Source organism: Narcine bancroftii, chromosome 5, assembly GCF_036971445.1.
Source record: "Narcine bancroftii isolate sNarBan1 chromosome 5, sNarBan1.hap1, whole genome shotgun sequence".
NCBI lineage: Eukaryota > Metazoa > Chordata > Chondrichthyes > Torpediniformes > Narcinidae > Narcine > Narcine bancroftii.
The window spans coordinates 132,778,293-132,798,608 of NC_091473.1; the positions used below are offsets into that span (position 1 = coordinate 132,778,293).

The window sequence follows — 20,316 nt, forward strand, 5'->3', positions numbered from 1 at the left end:
CCCTCCATAAATCTTCGTCCGCGAAGCCAAGCCAAAGAAGAAGAAAAAGAAGAGAATGCCAAGGTTGAGAAAGTTGTCTCAAGTGAGAAACGTTTGAGCTCATCCTTAAATATTTTCCTCTGTCCACCTTTGCAATCTTATCTGAGAACTGTCATGGAATGGACAGTATTGTTACAAGCCCAGAGGACCCCAAAACCCAGCAGCAAAAAGATATTCACTAAGACAACTAGTTACTTAAACAAAAGTTGCTTTTAATTGTCTTTAAACATGAAAATAGATCTCACTTTAACTTTAACACTATTGATTTAACCCCCTTCTAATTCTAAGTGCACATGTATGTTCTTTAGTTCACAGTCCAATCTCACTTCTCATTCATCCAAGTTCACTAGTTGCAGGCAATTTTTATACTGTGTACTGAATTTAGCATTTATAAAGTTCACCAGGCTTTGGTGCTTGAAGGTGCTCAGGAAGATTTATTCTTGTCTGTTTTCAGAGAGATTTGTTGTATGATGGACACCCAGCCACTTCAGTGTCTTACTGGCAAAACTTGCTCTTCAGGGTCCTCCAGATGATAGCTTCTTTCTTTCAGGTCACCACAGAGTTCCTTTATGTTTTTCTTCTTCTAAGTGAAACATTAGCATCCAGTCCTCTACTCGTGCATGAACCACAAGGGCTTTGACCAGGTTGAACTAAGCACTCACAACCTGTCTTCCAAATGGGTTTTTTTTTTGTCCTGTTCCAGTCCCAGCTGCTGTAGCTGTAACACTGTAGAAGTGATATCTCTCCTCCCCACCCCCCCCCCTTTGTTTAGACCACCTCCAATCTGCGACTCCAACAAAAATCTTTCATCTGTTGCTTTTTTGTAAACAACAATCCATTAGTTAAGTCTCTTGGCCACTCCAAAGCTTTTGTAAAGACAGTTGACCTTGACAGTTGGCCTTGACATGGCTAGCATGGGGCAGAGCTTCAGTATTTTAAATAAGATCTGTTTTAAAGTGTTTGTATGTGACCTACTCTAACAAACCTTTCCCAATTTCTCTCCCAAAAACATATCAGTATGTCACAGTATGTTTTGGGAGTTTGGTTTTTGGCACGTGGGTGACATACCCATAAATCCTTGGAGAAATGCAATATTCCCAATCTCTCTTGAGGATCTCTGGCCTGCGACTGCTCAATATAGAAAAGGGACTTTTGGGATGGTATTGAAACTTTCAGCCATACTCTGGGAGTACAAAGAAGCTTTGTGTAAAGGAGTGAACCACTCCAGAAAATACCCACCAACAGCCAAATGTGTGGAAGTTGTTCTCATTTGTCACCCAAAAACCTTTAAGACTGGTATAAAGTTGTCATTTAAAATTTTTTTATTTTATTTAATTTTTTAAGTGTGTATATTTATAAATATTCATTGAGAGCGACTCGTTTAGCGAGCGACTCGTTTAGCGAGCGACTCGTTTAGCGAGCGACTCGTTTAGCGAGCGACTCGTTTAGCGAGCGACTCGTTTAGCGAGCGACTCGTTTAGCGAGCGACTCGTTTAGCGAGCGACTCGTTTAGCGAGCGACTCGTTTAGCGAGCGACTCGTTTAGCGAGCGACTCGTTTAGCGAGCGACTCGTTTAGCGAGCGACTCGTTTAGCGAGCGACTCGTTTAGCGAGCGACTCGTTTAGCGAGCGACTCGTTTAGCGAGCGACTCGTTTAGCGAGCGACTCGTTTAGCGAGCGACTCGTTTAGCGAGCGACTCGTTTAGCGAGCGACTCGTTTAGCGAGCGACTCGTTTAGCGAGCGACTCGTTTAGCGAGCGACTCGTTTATATCCCCCCCCCCGGTGTGGAATTCAATGACTGTATATATGGAAATATCTGGATACATAAAAAATCCTTAAAATGCAGATTAACCCTAGAAAGGAAAAGAAACAGTGGACAGAGAGGAAGGGAAAGAAAAAGGAGATGTAATTTAAATATAAAATATTTAATAAATAGATAAACTATCAGGGCTTTTACATAAATTCAAATAAGGCTGCCAAATATCTGTGAACCTGTTTTATTCATTTCTAAGATTAAAATAATTTTCTCCAAGGGTATACAACTTTTCATTTCCATGTTCCAATGATCAGTATGTAAGAGGGAATCAGATTTCCATGTTACTTACTGCTATATGTTTTCTGGCTATTGCCAAAGCTATTTTAATAAATTTGGATTTACTTTTGGCGGAAGTTAACATTCATGACAGCCAAATTCCCCAAAAGGAACAATTGCAGATCAAGAGAAGAGTTTATCCCCATAACAGACAAGGAGATTCAATTTGAAAGGGGAATATAACTAAATTAATTTCTACAATGTATTTCGTGCTCCAAGACTAAAGCCCAAAAATTGGGTTACATAGATCTCAGGAGAGATGGGAATTGGATTTGGAAATTGCGTAACCACTGAAAACAGTAGTGGCTGATGAAAGTGAAATAACGACACACCGTTACAGGTAAATCTGAACTAGTTTACTTGAGTCGCGCGCGAATTCTTTTAAAACATTGAACCACATGCGCCAAGTTATGACATCCTTTGCAAGTTCTGAAAGTTGTAGTCTATCTATAGCGCTGCTACACATTTCTGTCCCAGAACTGCCACTATCACTTGGCAGATTTTTGACCCCTGCGTCTGACTGTTGAATAGGGGCAGTTTGGTCAACGTGGGCAGGTTTGAGCTTGTCAATTGTGAATGACAGCAGCTGCCCAGCAGTGTCCAAGACGCAAATTGATTTCATTCACTTTATACCCCTGTATGGACCCTCGTATGGCGCCTGCAAGGTCTGTCCATGTGTTCCTCTACATATGAACACTTATTCACAGTCCTTCAGTTCATGTGGTACAAAAGAAACATTTTTGCCATGTGATGATGGTGGTACAGGGGATAATTTGCCTATGGTATCCCTTAGTCTGCTCAACAGCTCTTTGGGATCTTCATCTTTACTGGATCTGTGTGGAACGAATTTCCCTGGGACCACCAAAGTAGCACCATAATACAAGCTCCACAAATGAAGTATGAAGATCTTTTGGAGTTGTCTTAACACTGAGCAGTACCCATGGTAATTCGTCTGCCCAGTTGGTACCGTCCAAATGGACCACTAAGTCTGATTTAAGGTGATGATGGAATAGTTCAATCATCCTGTTGAACTGCAGGTGATAGGCACTTGTATGATGAAGCTTAGAGCTGAGCAGCCGAGATAAGGCTGTCCATAACTAAGATGTTCATTGAGATCCTCTGTCAGAAGTGATGTACATTGATAGGCCGAAGCAACTTACCCAGGAATTAAGGAATGCTCATGTACAAGAGTCTATAGAAACATCTACCACGGGAACTGCCTCAAACTATCTCATAAACTTAATGGTAGCCTCGTGAAACTGGAATTGGTCCTACAATGTCCACATGGACATGGTCTAAGCAGCGAGTTACCAGTGCGAAGGGTTGTAGCGTGCTTTCATATGCCAATGGATTTTGACCTTTTTGACAAGCTGCACAAGATCTGGCCGTTAGCATGAATCTTTCTTCAGACTGTGCCAAACCAATCTGTCTGAAATCAGATGAATGGTCAATCTGATGCATGGATGAGAAAGATCATGGACAGAATCAAAAATGCAACATCTTCACGAAGCTGGAACCACTGGCTGTGGATGACCTGTTGATATGTTGCAAAAGAACAGCTTACCATAGATAACGGTTTGCCCATCCTTCCATTATAGGTTGGTTATCAAGGTACGATACAACTCCATCTCACCGACTTGTGCTTGGGCACTGGGGAGAGCTGCATAGTCAATATCATGGTCCATAGCTGATACCTTGTGTGCCACTGAATGGGAAAGTGCATTAGCCACCACATTTTCTTTTCCAGAAATGTGCATTATTCTGGTAGAGAATTTCAAAATGATGGACAACTTCCGCTGTTGAGCTGACCAGGGCTCTGACACCTTCATAAACGTGAAGGTCAAGGATTTATTGACGGTGGACATGCCTCCCAAAAAGTAACTGTAGTGACGGATGGACAAATAAATGGATAGGAGTTCTTTATCAAAGATGTTGTATTTTGTCTCTACCTCAAGGAGGTAGTGGCTAAAGAATGCCAACGGCTTCCATTGTCCATTAACATACTGCTGCAAAGCACCCCCTATGGCCACATCAGAAAAGTGTGTTGAAAGGTATTTTTGCAGCAGGAGCTCTCCAGGCTCTGGTGGATTGCTCAGGACGTCACCAACTTGCTTGGCAGTGGCTTGGTCCAAGGCACTGATGAAGTGATAATAGCAAGTTGCGTCCACCTCTATCTTCTTGAGGTGAAATTGTGCCTCAGTCTGTCGAAACCACAGCTCTGGTTCTGCCATCAGGAGGTTGGTAGCTTAACAACAAAAGCTGCAATATCAATATGGTCCAAAAGTTTGCTTTGGACTCATCGGTGGCATCAATTGTAACCACTGAAAACGCAATGGTGGCTGATGAACACGAAATAATGCACAGTTGCAGGTAAATCTGAACTAGTTTACTCAAGTCAAGCGCGTATTCTTTTAAAACACTGAACCATGCGTGCCATATCATGATGTTAGGACATCCCGTGCTGGTTTGCTAGACTTCTGGGACTTGTAGTCTATCGATAGCGCCACTACAATTGTAATTGATCAACAGTGTTGGTCAAATTTATGCTTGTATAGCATGACAGCTCTTAATTCAAGATATAGAATGATATATTTCAGTTTTTAAAATCAGCTATATCTCACCCCTCAAAATAGTAAATCTCTCCAATGTGTTTTGGGGGTAGCATAGATATTGGTACTTTTATATCTGGTTATGCATGAAATTAAAACCTTTTTTGGATAAATTTGGAAGAAATACTGTGTATTTCTTGATCCTAAGGGACTGTAAGAAACTCAAGTGAGTTATTCCCAGAATCACACCTTAGTACTCAAATAAAATCTCCATATTCTTCCATTCCTACCTGAATCTGCCCTGACACGTGTTGGGTGGGCTCATTGAACGGTTCATCAAACATTTATTCACAGAAATCTCTGCTTCATATCTAATATGAGCAAGGAAATTTCTTGCTGATTACAGCTTCCCCAGCCAACCCTTCACCACCCCACCCCCCCCCAACCTCTTTCCGAGATTGATGAATCTAACATTCTTCCACATTGAATACTGCTTGATTACGAGGTACAGAAATCTTGGTTGGGAAGCTTGAAATCAAAAAGTGATTTAGTACAATGTCAATCCTGGAATCTCAAATGTATGGTGTGGATGAAAGCAACAAAGATCTTCATCTTGAAGTGTTGATGGTTTTTCTTTGAACAGATGTGGCATGAATCGCTAAGTGTTTACAGGGTTTTCTGTTCTTGTTTTAGATTTTTGCAGGATCACTGCCTCAATTAAAATTCTCCAGCCCTTATGGTGTCTTGAAATATAATGTCTTCTCACATTATATCTATAGCTATGAGATAACTATGGTTTTAACAATTTTGTGGGTTTTTTTTCCCCCTGCTACTTTGCATGTCATTTAATAGTGGCAAGAATTCTATACTTAATTACAGTGTTATTTTGGGGGAATCCTAGTACACTTTTCAATATCATTTATTGTACATGGCTTTGTGCATGGTAGGTCTTGTTTAACTAATGTTAGAATTTTTCAAGGAGGTTAACAGGAAAGTTGATGAAGGAAAGTCTTTGCATGTTGTCAAAGGCCTTTCTGAAGTCCTTGTAGACAAGGTCTCACATGGGAGTTTAGTTAGGAAGTTTCAGGCGCTTGGTATTCATGGTGAGGTAGTAAACTGGATTTGACATTGGCTATGGGAGCAAACCAGAGAGTGGTAGTGGATGATTGCATGTCAGACTGGAGGCCTGTTATTAGTGGTGTGGCTGAGGGATCGGTGCCAGGACCATTATTGTTTGTCATCTATATCAATGATCTGGATGATAATGTGGGAAAATGGATCAGCAAGTTGGCAGATGACACAAAGATTGGAGGTGTTGTGGACAACAAGGAAGGCTTTCACAGCTTGCGGTGAGATCTGGATCAGCTGGAAAAATAGGGTACAAAATGGCAGATGGAAATTAATGCAGATAGTGTGAGGTGTTACATTTTGGAAGGATAAGAAAGGATATACATGGTAAATAGTAGGGCATTGACGACTGCAGTAGAACAGAGGGATCTGGGACTATAGATACATAATTTCCTGAAAGTGGTGTCACAGGTAGATAATGTTGTAAAGGAAACTTTTGGCATATTGTGCTTCATTAATTAAAGTATTGAATAGGAGTTAGGATGTTATGGTAAAGTTGTATAAGTCACTGGTGAGGCCAAATGTGGAGTTTTGTGTGCGGTTTTGGTCACCTACAGGAAAGACATTAATAAGATAGAAACTGTGCAGAGAAAGTTTCCTAGGATGTTGCAGTGACTGTTGGAGCTGAGTTGCAGGGAAAGGTTAAGACTGGTTAGGACTTTATTCCCTGGAATGTAGAAGAACGATGGGAGATTTGATAGAGGAACTTAAAATTATAAGGAGTATAGACGGAATAAATGCAAGTAGGCTTGTTCCACTGAGGTTAGGTGAGATACATGGGTGAAGGATGAAAGGGGAAGGTTAAGGATGAAAGGGAAACAACTTCACAGTGAGTGGTGGGAGTGTGGAATGACCAGCTGAAGTGCTGAATGTGGGTTCAATTTTAATATTTAAGAAGAATTTGGATGGGCACATGGATGGGAGAGGTATAGAGGGCTAAGGTCTGGGTACGGGTCAGTGGAATGAGACAGAATAATAGTTTGGCACAGATGAAAAGGACCTGTTTCCAAGCTGTAATGTTATACAGTTCTATATTCCTTACTTTATTAATTCTGCAATGCAGTACATTGCACATCTGTAAATTCAGGTCCACTTGCTATTATTTTGCCCACCTGCCCAGTTCATGGCAACCATATTGCCATTTTGTATCACATTCAAATTTCTTAATCATGGGTCCTATTTTTAAGCTCAAATTATTGTTGTAGCTCACAGAAATATAACTAGCCATAATATCTAACTGAGGCTGATACTAAGAAAATCGTTAAAGGAACAATCTGCTTGTTTGCACTCACTTTTTGGCTGAGCTAAAAAACAGTTGCTTCAGTAATCTTTGGAGTCTACATCCTCGGGTTGTTTCCTTTTTTAAATAAAAAGATTGTTCACAAGCAATAAAACAAAATATGTTTAAACAAGGTGTTCTAAGTTATATTAGGTTGTGCCAGGTATCAACTACCCCTTTTGACAAGAGAATCTTGATAACCTCTTTGACATTAAATAACATTTTTAATTACCAAAGCCCTTGTTCAGCACCTGACTTTCTCTATCTTTGTATCTGTAAAGCACAGGTCAGCATATGACCGAATAATGGTCACTTGTTTGGATGTATATAGCTATAAACAATAACCAAGAGCTGTATGGTTTAGAAATAGAGTTATGGTAAGAGATTTGTCACTTAAGGTTAATGAGAAGAAACTTGTTTACTTGGAGGGCTATACATTCTTCATGAATCATTGATCTGTGGATACTTGATTTATTGGGCATATTTGCTGCTGACAGGAAACACCTACATGTTACAGCATTAGAGAAGATGGAAGAGAGAAAATTGATAGGGACAAGAACTTGGAAGGCCAGATGTGCTTGAAGTTTTGATGTGCATTTAGAAGAAAATGTAAATGAAGGATTCTGTGATCTATAGATCTTTTCTAATGTAAATGAGCCACGGAGTACTCATGAAAGGGGAATCTGCAACCTACGTTTAACAGGTGGTGCAAGGGGTTTGATCCCAAGCAAATACAGACTGTTTAATGTGATCTTGGCTCCCAGGGAAAATAAAATTGGATGACTGGAGAAGGTTGAGTTACTAACGAGCTGATATGAATTTATTAAAGGCTGAGTGTTTAACTAATCAAACTGCATTTTTTTCTTGGATGAAAAGAATGAAGTAGATATCAGCTTAATTGAGTTGATTTTTAAAAGCATTTGAAAAAGTTTTCGTGAGAGTTTATTAAAGTGAGGCCCAAAGAACAAAATAAAAACAGAAATGCTGGTGGAACTCGACAAGTCTCGTGCTGTCCCTCGGAGGTAAAGGTATATGACCTATTTTTGGGGTCTGACCCCTACCTCAAGGCATGAGTTAAATGCAGACAGGCACCTGAATTAAAAGGCTGGGTAGAAGGATTGGCAATGGAGACAAAGAGGCAGCTAGGAAGGACACATGACACTGGAAGCGAGTCTGGGTTTGTATATTGTTGTACAACTTGAGAGCAGCAGGATTTGCAGAGGGGTAGCAGTGAGAGTGGCTCTCACAGAACCCCCTTGGAGGAGAGGAGAACTTCTTTAGGCATCCTCCGAAGTGAATTTGCAATGGAACAACTGGAGTGAAAGGTGAAAGTTTGCAGATTTTGGTATTTCACACCATAGAATAAAAGAATGAATGGGATGTGAATTTCTTAGTGGTATAAAAACACAAAATAGAGTTGAACAAAGTGAAATAAAACTTTTTTTAAAGAAAATTTAAGCAGTGGCTGTGGAAAGAGATCTAAGGCCCTTCATCAGAACTACATTTGATCGACATACCAAAGGCTATATTTTTTAAAATGGAGTCTGGTGAAGAATTTTATTTCCTGAAGGTCAGAGTGAGGTCTGTATGTGGATGTGTGGGATAAGGGATCTAAATTTACAGGTATATAGGCTATCAGATTTGAACAGACAAATCGCAGATTAACTTAATGCAGATAGTGCAACTACTGTACAGTATATACATTGTGGCAGAAAGGAGCATCAATTGGCAAAAATTGGACTCATTTGTGCCTGGATTTTATGGGTAAATTGTGGGTAGAATTTCCTGTTGAAGCCGTTGCCATCAAAATATTTGACTAGCGCCTCAGTTTTTCACTTTAACCTAGGCTTGGCTTCCCTGCATGTATGTGGCTCATTTTAATTATCAAAATTCAATCAAATAGTTAATTTATTTGAGTTATTTATGAAATCACAATAGTGAATTGTATGTAATTTAAATTATTCCTCTGCAAACTCTACCCTATCACACCGTGCCTCATTTTAATGTGTAAAAATGCATCTCTTGCTATTTTTATTGGGGGGGGGGGGTTGGGTGAAGGGTACCAGCAGCCCCCCTTTAAGATCATGGTGTATCTGAATTGTTAACTGTATCTATCAATCCCTTCTGAGCATGATGCTCTTGAAGGCAGGGCACAGTGGGCCTGCTCCAGTTATTAAGGGGTCAGCATTGATTACAACAGCTATCAGGTTGTTGAACATCTCTACTACCCTTGCCTGTAGCAGCAATCCAGCTGTCAGAGGTCCTAATGGACATCTTCAACAACTCACTGCAGCAGTCCAGTGTACACTCAGGATTGAAAGTAACCACCATTGACGTGGTGCATAAGAGATGAATAGTAACTGGATTGAATGATTATGGCCCAGTGACACTGACCACAGCAGTCATGATGTTCTTTGAGCGACTGATAATAGAATGCCACAAATCCCACCTTCCAGCAACTTTGGGCCTGTTCCAGTTTGCCTACCGTCCAAACTGGTCCACTGATGATGCTATAGTCTTGGTCCACCTCTGATGCCTCATCCACCAAACTGTTCATTGACTTCAGTTCTGTGTTCAACAGGATTATATATCAGAGGCTGTGGATAAACTGGGACTCAACATCCCTCTCTGCAACTGGATCGGTACCTCTTGACTGATGGATCACATTCAGTCCAGCAGCAAAATCTCAAGCCTCATCGTACTGAGCATTGGTGCTCCTCAGAGCAATGTGCTCAGTCCATGACTGTTCATGCTGTTGTCTCATGATTGCACTGCTAGATTTATTTCAAGCCAAATCATAAAATTTGCAGGTGATATAACAGTAGGTGGCCTCATAATGAGTCTGCTTATATGGGAGGCACCTCAGTGGTGCCAGAACAACAACCTGAGTCTCAATGTGGACAAGACTAAGAGGATGATTGTAGACTTCAGAAGGATGAAGGTTAACCACAGTCCACTGCATCTTTGTGGAGAGCTTAAGTTCTTTGGTGTGCATATAACATGCAATCTATCTTGGAGTCATAATGCATCCAATGTCAGGAAGGCAAAGCGGTGCCAATGCTTCTTCAGTAGGTTGAGGAGAGCAAGTCTATGGGCCCCCAACTAGACAATATTTTACAGCTGCACAATTGAAGGTGCCTTGTCTGGCTGCATTATGTGATAGAGTAACTGCAGTGCATTGGATTAGAAGTCAATAGAGAGGATCATTAAAAAGGCTGAGATGATCATTGGGTCTCCCTTTCCTATTTTAACCATGTAACTATATAACAGTTTATGGCATGGAAACAGACCATATCGGGGGGCGTGGCAAGAAGGCGTAAGGATCAGACGTGCCTTCCAGTCCTCTCCTGACTCTGTCTTATTGTTTTGTCTAGAAATGCCCGTTAAAATTCTTTAAAAGTTTAGATAACTTCAGTGCTGTTAATTTAACTTATGATGGTACAATTGGTGGAAAAGAGCAAAAAAAAAACGACAACAGATTATCAAAAAACTACATTTTCCAAAAGTTCAAGTTTTGGAGCCTACCTACAGGAAAGACATCGAGACTCAGCCTGAAATGGATCCCAGGAGAAAGGTACAGCTTTCGGATGTAGAGTTCAATATTACATCAGTAGAGCCCTCTAAAGAGGGCACTAAACAGCCTTTAGAACAAAGAGTTACTCAGGTTCGCACATGTGCAGTAGCATCTGACGGCAATGTTATGAATGAACCACTTGTAGTAACATCAGTTGAAGTACCGGCTGGGGAAAGGCACTTGTCAACTGTAGCGGTGGCACTGCAAACTGCACCTCTTGAGATAAAAGAACCTAAACAACTTGATGTACTGGGAGAAATTAATACATTATGGACTGGGGAAAATCCCAGCCAGCGTCCTCCAGTCACTGCTGGAAAGGCTGTGGCTGGGGTTTCCACACGCAGCTATACTACAAGGAAGGCAACCAAAATGAAGGAAGCAACAGAAGACCCTTTGATTATGCAGAAGAGAAGCAGGAATTTGTTGAGCCAGAATCTCTTCCATTTGAAAAGATTCTTGTGAATCTTGAATCTAAATTATCTTATACAATGCAGGGATTATCTAAGATTATGACTGAACTTGGTACAGGTTCAATACTCTGATGGAAATAAATTCTCAACAGATGGCTGAGTTTGGAGCTTTTAAGCTTGAAGTGAGAGATAAATTTAATTCGTGTGAAGAAGATATAGACGAAATACGAGATCAAGTTTCAGATGTGACCAAAATGGTCGAAGACTTATAAACTCAAAGTAAAAATTTGGTGAAAAAGATTGATTATTTGGAAAACCAATCCAGATGGAACAATATAAAGATTATTGGTTTGCTGGAAGGAATGGAGGGACCAGACCCAAGAAAATTTTTTACTGAATGGATTCCGCAGGTGCTGGGTCAAGAACATTTCCCGGAAGGTATAATACTGGAACGTGCTCACAGAGCCTTGCGTAGAAGATCTATTTCAGGTCAAAGTCCAAGACCTGTTTTGGTTCGTTGGTTGAATGATTACGACAGAGAAATAATTTTACGAGTGGCTATTAGAAATGCACAACAGAGAAAATCACCCTTGATGATTCAAAATAATCGAGTTTTCTTCTATGCGGATTTGAGTCAAGAAGTTATGTTCCAACGACGGGAATTCAACTCTGCTAAAGAGTTGTTGTGGAAGAAAGGTTATAAGGCAACCTTTAGATATCCAGCTGTTTTGAAAGTTTTTCAAGATGGTAACCAACCAAAGTTCTTTGATTCTCCAAAGGAAGCTATAGCATTTGCTCAAGAGCTGCCAATTACTCAGTTTCAACAGAGATGTAGTCCGCCGCGATCTCTAAGGAGACAAGAGATGGAAGAAAAGAGCCGTGCTCCAAGAAGGAATGGTTGTAATGGTGACTCGGCAGTTGGAGCTGATTAAAAGAAGTTCTTTTTTTTTCTAATGTTTTTTTAAAAAAAAAAGGAATATTAAATAATGATGATGTTAGTTTAAGATGAAGTGAGAGTTGGGGGAGAGAACTGGATGGGCATTATTTCTTGAAAGTCATCTGCTACGTGTGAGTTATCTCACACCCATTTTTTGGGGGGGAGTTACCGCATTGCGCGGTTTAGACGGGAGGGGGTATTTTTAACCTCCTACCCGTTTTTTTTTTTCCTTTTTTTTGTATTATTAGATTAAAGAGTGAAGGGTTTTTTTATGTTTGTATATAAAAAAAAAAGCATAAAAAAGTATTTGATTGTTTAAAAAAACTAAAAATTGATGTAGTTTTTTTTTTGTAAAGTTTATTCAGTAGATAAGGAATATTTGAAATTTAAATGTGAATGGGATGGATAAGTTTTTTATATTTTTTCTTTAACTTTACGGTGAAAGGAGTGTTTTGCTATTTTAGTTATAGAACGAAGGGAATAATAGTGAAAGTTATAAATTGAATTGTACAATTCTTAATGAGGCTTGAATTTTGTTTGTGGTTTATGCTCCATTTGTTGAAGATATAGATTTCGTTGTAGATGTTTTTATTATTTGGATATCTGAATTTTAACGTAATGATTGGGGATATTTAAATGTGGTATTGGAGCTTTTATTGGATAATTATTCAAGAGTAAAAGGGAAAAATGGTGGGAGTACTAAAATTGAATTGTACAATGTTTAATGAGGTTTGAATTTTGTTTTAAGATGGTGGTTTATGTGACTAATATGATAGATGTGAAGTTAGTTGATATTTGGTGAAGGTTTATTTTTATAGAGAAAGTTTTTTTTTAATCTTTTTTTTCTCATGCTACAATTTTTTTTAAAGAATTGATTATTGTTTAAGAATTTTTGATAGACAATGTTACTAACTTTACTATTTTTTTATATTAAGTTTGAGTTAAATATGTTTCATCTTAACTCTGTTAAATATATGCATTTAAGTTTGATTTAAATATGTTTTTTAAGTCTGATATCTTAGTATTAATTACTTTTCTTTTTGTTAGTATTTTAATTGGTTATGTTTTTGTTTTTTTTTGTAAGTGGGTTTTTTTCTCACATATTATTAACTTTATTAATTCTTCACTCTTTATTTTGTGGGGGAAGGGGTGATTGGACTAATTTGAGTTGGGTTATTAATGTGTAATAATTATTGGGGAGGGTATAGTTTATTTAGATTACTGATACTGTATTGTAATTTTATTATTTTGTTCTTAATTTTTTTAAATGTAATTCTATATGTTATTCATGTTATAAAATCTTAAATAAAGTTTAAAAAAAAAAGGAAACAGACCATATCGGCCCTTCAAGTCCACGCCAGTTCACTCAAACAACTCCGCTAGATCCCCCCGCCTTTTCTCCGCCCATAACCCTCCAACCCCATGTATATATCCAGCCTCCTCTTAAATGAAAGAATTGACTGCCTCAACTATTTCCTCCGGAAGATTATTCCATTCAGTTACCACTTTGAGAGAAGAGGCATACTTTAATGTTTCTCCTAAAATTTTGCCCCCTTACCCTCAATTTGTGTCCTCTTGTTTCAATCTTCCCTGCTCTCAGGGGGAAGAGTCTACTTGCATCTAGTCTATTCCATTCATAATTTTAAACACCTCTATCAAATCCCCTCTCAACCGTCTATGTTCCAATGAATAGAGTCCTAACCTCTTCAATCTTTCTCTGTACTCGAGGTATTTTAAGCCAGGCAACATCCTTGTAAATCTTCTCTGCACCCTCTCCACCTTTTCTATATCCTTCCTATAATTTGGAGACCAGAACTGAACACAATACTCCAAACCTGGCCTCACCAATGCCTTAAACAGTCGCAGTGTCATTTCCCACCAGCTCCTATACTCTATGCTATGATTTATGAAGGCTAACATACCAAATGCCTTCTTAACAACCCTGTCAACATGGGAATCAACCTTCAAGGAACGCTGCACCATAATTCCAAGATCTTTGTTCTTTTACATTCCCCAATGTCCTCCCCTTTACCACATGTGTCCTATATTGATTATTTTTACCGAAGTGAAGCACCTCACACTTTTCTACATTAAATTCCATCTGCCATCTTTCAGCCCAACTCTCCAGACAAGCCAAATCCCTTTGTAATCCCTGAAAACCTTCCTCGCTATCCACCACTCCCCCTATTTTCATATCGTCTGCCTATTTACTTACCCAGTTAACCACCCCATCATCCAAATCATTAATATAAATTATGAACAACAGGGGACCTAGCACCGATCCTTGAGGTACTCTGCGCGTCATAGGCTTCCATCCTGACAAATTGTCCACCATGACCCTCTGCTGTCTCTCCTCCAGCCACATTTGGACCCATCTTACTATTTCTCTATTAATCCCTAGTGACTGAATCTTCCTTATCAACCTTTCATGTGGAACCCTTATCAAAAGCTTTGCTAAAATCCAGATAGACTACATCAACTGCCCTACCTTCATCCACCTTTCTTGTCACTTAGAAAAACTCAACAAGGTTCGTCAAACATGACTTCCCCTTCACAAACACGTGCTTGGTGCTCCTGATCAATCCCTGCTTATCTAGATATTCATAAACACCATCTCTAAGAATACCCTCCATAACTTTCCCTACACCAAAGTCAAGCTTACTGGCCTCTAATTACTTGGCCGACTCCTCGTGCTTTTTTCAAACAACAGAACTGTATTATCAACCCTCCAATCCTGCGGCACCTCACCCTCCTCCAGTGATTGTTGAAAAATCACTGACAGTGCCTCCGCTATTTGCTCCCTGACCTCCCTTAACGTCCTGGGGAAAGTCCCATCAGGACCAGGAGACTTGTCCACTTTTACTGACCCTAGAAGCTCCAAAACCCTCTCTACTAATCCCTATCTTTTCCATAACTAAGCAATTTGCTTCACTTATCTCATAGTCCAATGTCCTTTTCCTTCGTGACAGATGAGAAAAAATCGATTAATATCTCACCCTTCTGATATGGTTCCTTGCACAATTCACCGCTTTCATTTTCCAGCGGTCCTATTTACTTGGAGCATTGCTGAAATAGGGCTCAAAGAATTATTGAGGATCTCTACCATCCATCATGCAGTATCTTTGACCTGCTACTATTAGGAAGGAGCTACAAGAGTATTGAAATCAGGAATGCCAGGCTGTAAACTTGGGTTTCTTTTAAAGATATGAGTAAATTATTTTGAAATTTTTAAATATATTTATTTTAATGTATATATGTGATTATCATGTATTATCTATGCGTGCGCACCATGGTCCTAAGAAATGCTGTTTTATCTGGTGTTTGTATAGTCAGATGAAAATCATCTTGAACATCACAGTGCTTCAAGACCACCAAAGACCTGTGTGCATTATTGACTGAACACAATTTTGCACCCTGAGCAACTATAAATTTTTTTTGTTTCCCTTTTTATTTTTCCTCGTGTGTGTATGACCCTACGAAGCTGCAGCAAGCAAGACTTTAATTGCATCAGTACATTGAACTTGTGTATCTGACAGTAACTTCAGTGAGTTTTATTTTTCAGCTTATTTCTCAAATTCCTGGTGATGCACTGAATGATGAAACTATTAGGCATGGCTTTTTTACAAAAGATCTTGTCTGTTAACTTCAATTTTTTTTTCAGAAAATAAAAGTTTACATCAATTGGCTCATGAACGTCTAGGAGAACTGTTAAGGGTTTTGAAGATGGTGATCAGCAAACATCAGTCATTAAATTCCGTGGATATTCTAAGTGCAACAGGGACAGTGATTTCAAAAGTAAAAGGTAAGACTGAATATTCTATTCTACTACAGAGCAATATGTAAATTAATGTAATTGTTTTTAAAATATACTGTATGCGAATACAGATTTAACAAATACTTGGTCTACTGTGTTCTTGACTCCCTTTCTCACCTTAATTACAATAAGATGCTGCAATAATTTTGTACTAATTAATCTAAATCTTGAGCTGTTGTAATTTCATTATCTCTATATTTGGAAGCACTGCATAGAACTGTGACTGCAGTTGGACTGACTTCAGAAATAAAATCAAAAAGCCTCAGTTGGTGCAGTTTTCCCTGTGGTAAAATGTAGATCATGAAGTGTTCCTTGCTGAAAGTAGCACCATCTGGTGGATTGAACCTAAATTATAAAATCGATCTATAAAATGTTAAGTGTTGACAAAAGTATTCACATTTCACATATTGTGCTTTAACCTCCTTTCATCTCTGCCTTCTTGCAACTTGACCTTGAATACTATTAACACATTTCACTGGGTTATCATTAATTCTTTCACATGGAGTCATGATAGCAGACAATGGTTAGGAGCTGATGAACAAAAAAAACTTCAGGGAAGGAAGAAGGGAAGCATTGCTGAAATAGGGCTCAAAGAATTATTGAGGATCTCTACCATCCATCATGCAGTATCTTTGACCTGCTACTATTAGGAATGTTGCATGCAGGTTATAAGATTCTTGATGATCTTGAACTCCAATGCTTCATTTCGGGAAGCAATAATCAAAATAGGACCTGTGTAGTAAAGGGGAGGACATTGGGGAATGCACAAGAACAGGGAGATCTTGGAGTTAGGGTGCACCGTTCCTTGAAGGTGGATTCCCATGTTGACAGGGTGTTTAAGAAGGCATTTGGTATGTTAGCCTTCATAAATCATAGCATAGAGTTTAGGAGCTGGGAAGTGATGCTGCGACTGTTTAAGGGTTGGTGAGGTCATGTTTGGAGTATTGTGAGGGGGGTTGGAGGGTTATGGGTGAAGAATAGGCTGGGGGATCTAGTGGAGTTGTTTGAGTGAACCGGTGTGGACTTGAAGGGCCGAGATGGCCTATTTCCATGCCATAAACTGTTATCTGGTTACTCATTGAAATATTATTCATGCTGTACATGGAGTGCATGTTTCCAACAGCTGTTGATTAGTATTTTTTTTCCCACTTGAGCTCATAAAGCAGCCAGAAATTATGGAGCCTTTAACATCACTCAAGTTTACTTCAGCAGAAACCAACCAAAAGGCTGGCATGTGTTATTAGAGGGTTCTACACTGGGAGACTTGCTGAATACTAGCATACAAGAGCTTGGACAGAAATCAGTTTGTTATGAAGGTGACTGCACTTTGAGAATGCTACAGGTTAAGATTGCGAGGGAATATTTACAAAGGAACTTGGATATTTTTTAATGCATTGGGCTGCATGAATAAAATATGGAGGAATCCATGTCTGGCTTGTGTGGGATTTTTCAGATCATGCAACCAACCACAAACAAAGCTCATAACTGAGTGCTATAGAAAGATGGAGTGCTCAATGATTGCTTTGTTGGGAACTTTGGCCGATCTCAAAATCTAGAGTTTTACATTTTTTCATCATTTTTCAACGATTCAAAGATAATTTGCAGGCTATCTCTGCACTACCTCGCTGTGATTGTACTTCGCATTGGAAATGTTGATGTGAGTTGTATGACGGTGGTATTTGTTTCATGGAGGAGACATTTCATGTTATCTTTGTCTTAATAGCTTGTCTGCTTATATTTTTACCAACTTGGATCTTTTGATGTATAAAATCTATGCCAGCGCTATGAGCAGTGCTACTTGCGTCCCTGTAACTTGTTCATCATGGTGTGCTCTTCAATCCATCCTAATTCTCCAACCAATTAACTTACCAAGAAATCTTTTGAATGTGGGAGGTAACTTCGTTGCGTGGCATATTGAGTACAAAGTTGAGGCCTGATGATCCAATTCTGAGGTGTTGGTGAGACCACAATTTTGGCATACTGTGCAGTTCCGGTCATCTGGCTGCAGGAAAGATGTCATTAAATTGCAGAAGAGATTCTCCAGGATGCAACTGGCAATGGAGGGATTGCGTAATGGGGTTAGGCTGGATTTTTAATCTCTGGAGTGAGAGGTTTAGGGATGTCCTTGTGGAGCTATTTAGTCATGAGGGGTATAGTGAAGGTGAATGCTCGAGTCCTTTCCCAGGGTAGACTGTTCTAAAACTAGATTGGCTTGGGTTTAAGGTGAGGTGGGGAAAGATTTAAGAGGAAGTTGAGAGGTAGTGTTTCACTTCGAGGGTCATCGGATTTGCAACGAATTGCTACAGGAAACTATCGAAGCGGGTACAATTTAATATGGAGAGGAAGGGTTTGGAAGGATAATGGGGCTATCTTGGTCAATATGAATTAGTTGGGCAGAAAGACCTCTTCTGTGCTAGATGTCTCTATAACTGTAGAACTTGAGAGACTACATGGTCACAGGGAGAATGGCAAACTTCAGGGATTGCTCCAAGATTCCAATAGAACTAGCTGAAGTGTTAAGATATATGCAATGTCTACTTTGCCACCTGACTGACATCTCTGGCCTAGATGCTATGTAGTTAATTGGATAATTACTACAAAGTTGAATGCCTCAGTTTTTCATTGAAGTTTGGCTCCTTTGTTCCTCCTAATTTTCCCCTTGCTCCCACAGATGCCCCCCCCCCAAAATTTAAGGTCGAGCTTCTTGCTTCAATTGTATCAGAAACCGTGGTCCTCAGCCCAATGAATCTATGTTGACCATCAAGAACCCAACTATAATAATGCCATTTATCAGTACTTGGTCTGTAGTTTTCTATTTCTTGACTATTTAACTGTTGATTTAGATACTTAAATGTTATGAAAATGCCTGCCTTGCACTTTGGTTCAAAATTTCAGCTATCCTCTAGGTGATTTTAAAAAAAAATCCCTTGAATGAGATGTATGCCACAATTAATTTTTTTTTTGATAGTTGTCTTCTTTCTGCTAAATGAGCCATTGTGTTGGCCTTGGGGAAGGATGAGGGATTTGATCAGTTTTCTCCAAACTATTCATTATTTAGTATTTATTATATTTTTGATTTGTTAATACCTGGGCAACAGCAACAAGCCTGTTCATTTTCAAATCAAGCATTCATGTCAGGGAAAGTTTTTGGATAAAGTGCATCTCAGTGTAAGTATCCTGAAATTTCATTTTTGTCTGAAGCATTAAAAACTGATATGATTAATAAAACATTTAGTGCAAGAGTTTTTGAAATGTATATTATTAGAAATTAGATTTTTCAAAACATTTTCCTTCAGTTTGAGAGTAGTTCTCCTTAAGTTGATATTGTAGCTGGGCGTTACTTGAAAGAAGACACGCACACGTAACCCCACCTTGATGAAGGTCTCAATCCCAAAATGTTGAAGTACTTTTACCTTTGCTACATAAAGGCACTGTTTACCTGCTGAGTTTCTCCAGCATTTGTGTGTTTTTCTGCACACGTGGTGTCGTCAGGTTAAGCTCTGAGTTTTATTAGGGCTCAAACTTGACTTTTATACTTGCACTTTTCCCGCAGTGGCCCTCCCTTGGCTGACATCACAACATGCATAACAAAAGTGGGTTTCCTGCACACAGGTACTTTCCTGCATAACAATGCCTTTCTTCCCCGCGTGCTGTCCCTGTCTGTTGGCTGCGCAGAAAGGCCAGTGCCATTTGGGGTTGCTGGCCTTTGAGCTGCCCTTGCTTTTCACCAGCTGGTTCGCTTGTTGGGGTCAGTGCTGCTGTGCGGGCTGTTGGCCTTTGGTTGCGCTCGCCGCCTGGAGTGCTGGTTCAATCTCCGTGGCGATGGGCCGCCACATGAACCCCCCCCTCCCCAACAAAAGAACTGGCGGTATCTCTGCAGCCTTTGGTGGCCTGCCTCTTCGGCGTGGTACTGGTGTCTCGACTGGGCATGCTGGATCCAGTTTGTCTATGGTGAAGACCTCCATCTTACCTACAACCTCCAGCTTGAACTTGACCCTGTTGTTGGAGATGACCTGGAACGGACCTTCATATGGCCTCTGAAGCAGTGGATGATGCAGACCCCCTGTGAATGAAAACATAATTACAGTGCTTGGGTATGTTGATCCTCGCGTGTTTGTGCTTGGAAAGTGAAATCGGGGCTAGTTTGCTGACTCTTTTCCCTTAGCCTGCTGAGGAACACTGCCAAGTTGTCCAGCTGTCCTCCTGGGGATGGTAGACTTGTAGACTAGTTCGGCTGAAGAAGTATTGAGGTCCCCCTTGGGTGCCATGTGGATGCCCAACAGCGCCCATGGGTAGCTCATCTACCCAGTTGGGTCCTTGGATTCTGGTCATGAGTGTGGTTTTGAGGTACCTGTGGAAGCACTCCACCAACCCATTGTGCTGCGGGAGGTAAGTTGTTGGGTGATGCAGCTAGGCACTCCATAGGCTGGTAAGGTTGGACCACAGACTGGAGGTGAGCTGGGCCTCTCTATCGGATGTGATGTGGGACAGTAT

At 39.9% G+C, this 20,316-nt stretch overlaps 1 protein-coding gene across 3 annotated transcripts in view; it reads left to right on the forward strand.

Annotated features, from left to right (window-relative positions):
- The window catches only part of LOC138763979 (rho GTPase-activating protein 29-like), an 84,371-nt gene that overhangs the window by 23,317 nt on the left and 40,738 nt on the right, over positions 1 to 20,316 (forward strand). For 2 of the 3 annotated variants that reach the window (XM_069939088.1, XM_069939089.1), the window contains exon 3: positions 15,670 to 15,810. In XM_069939088.1, the coding sequence (XP_069795189.1) occupies positions 15,670 to 15,810 (141 nt within the window). Of the gene's footprint in view, positions 1 to 15,341; positions 15,553 to 15,669; positions 15,811 to 20,316 lie in introns of those variants that run through there. The other variant, XM_069939090.1, reaches the window with a different exon arrangement.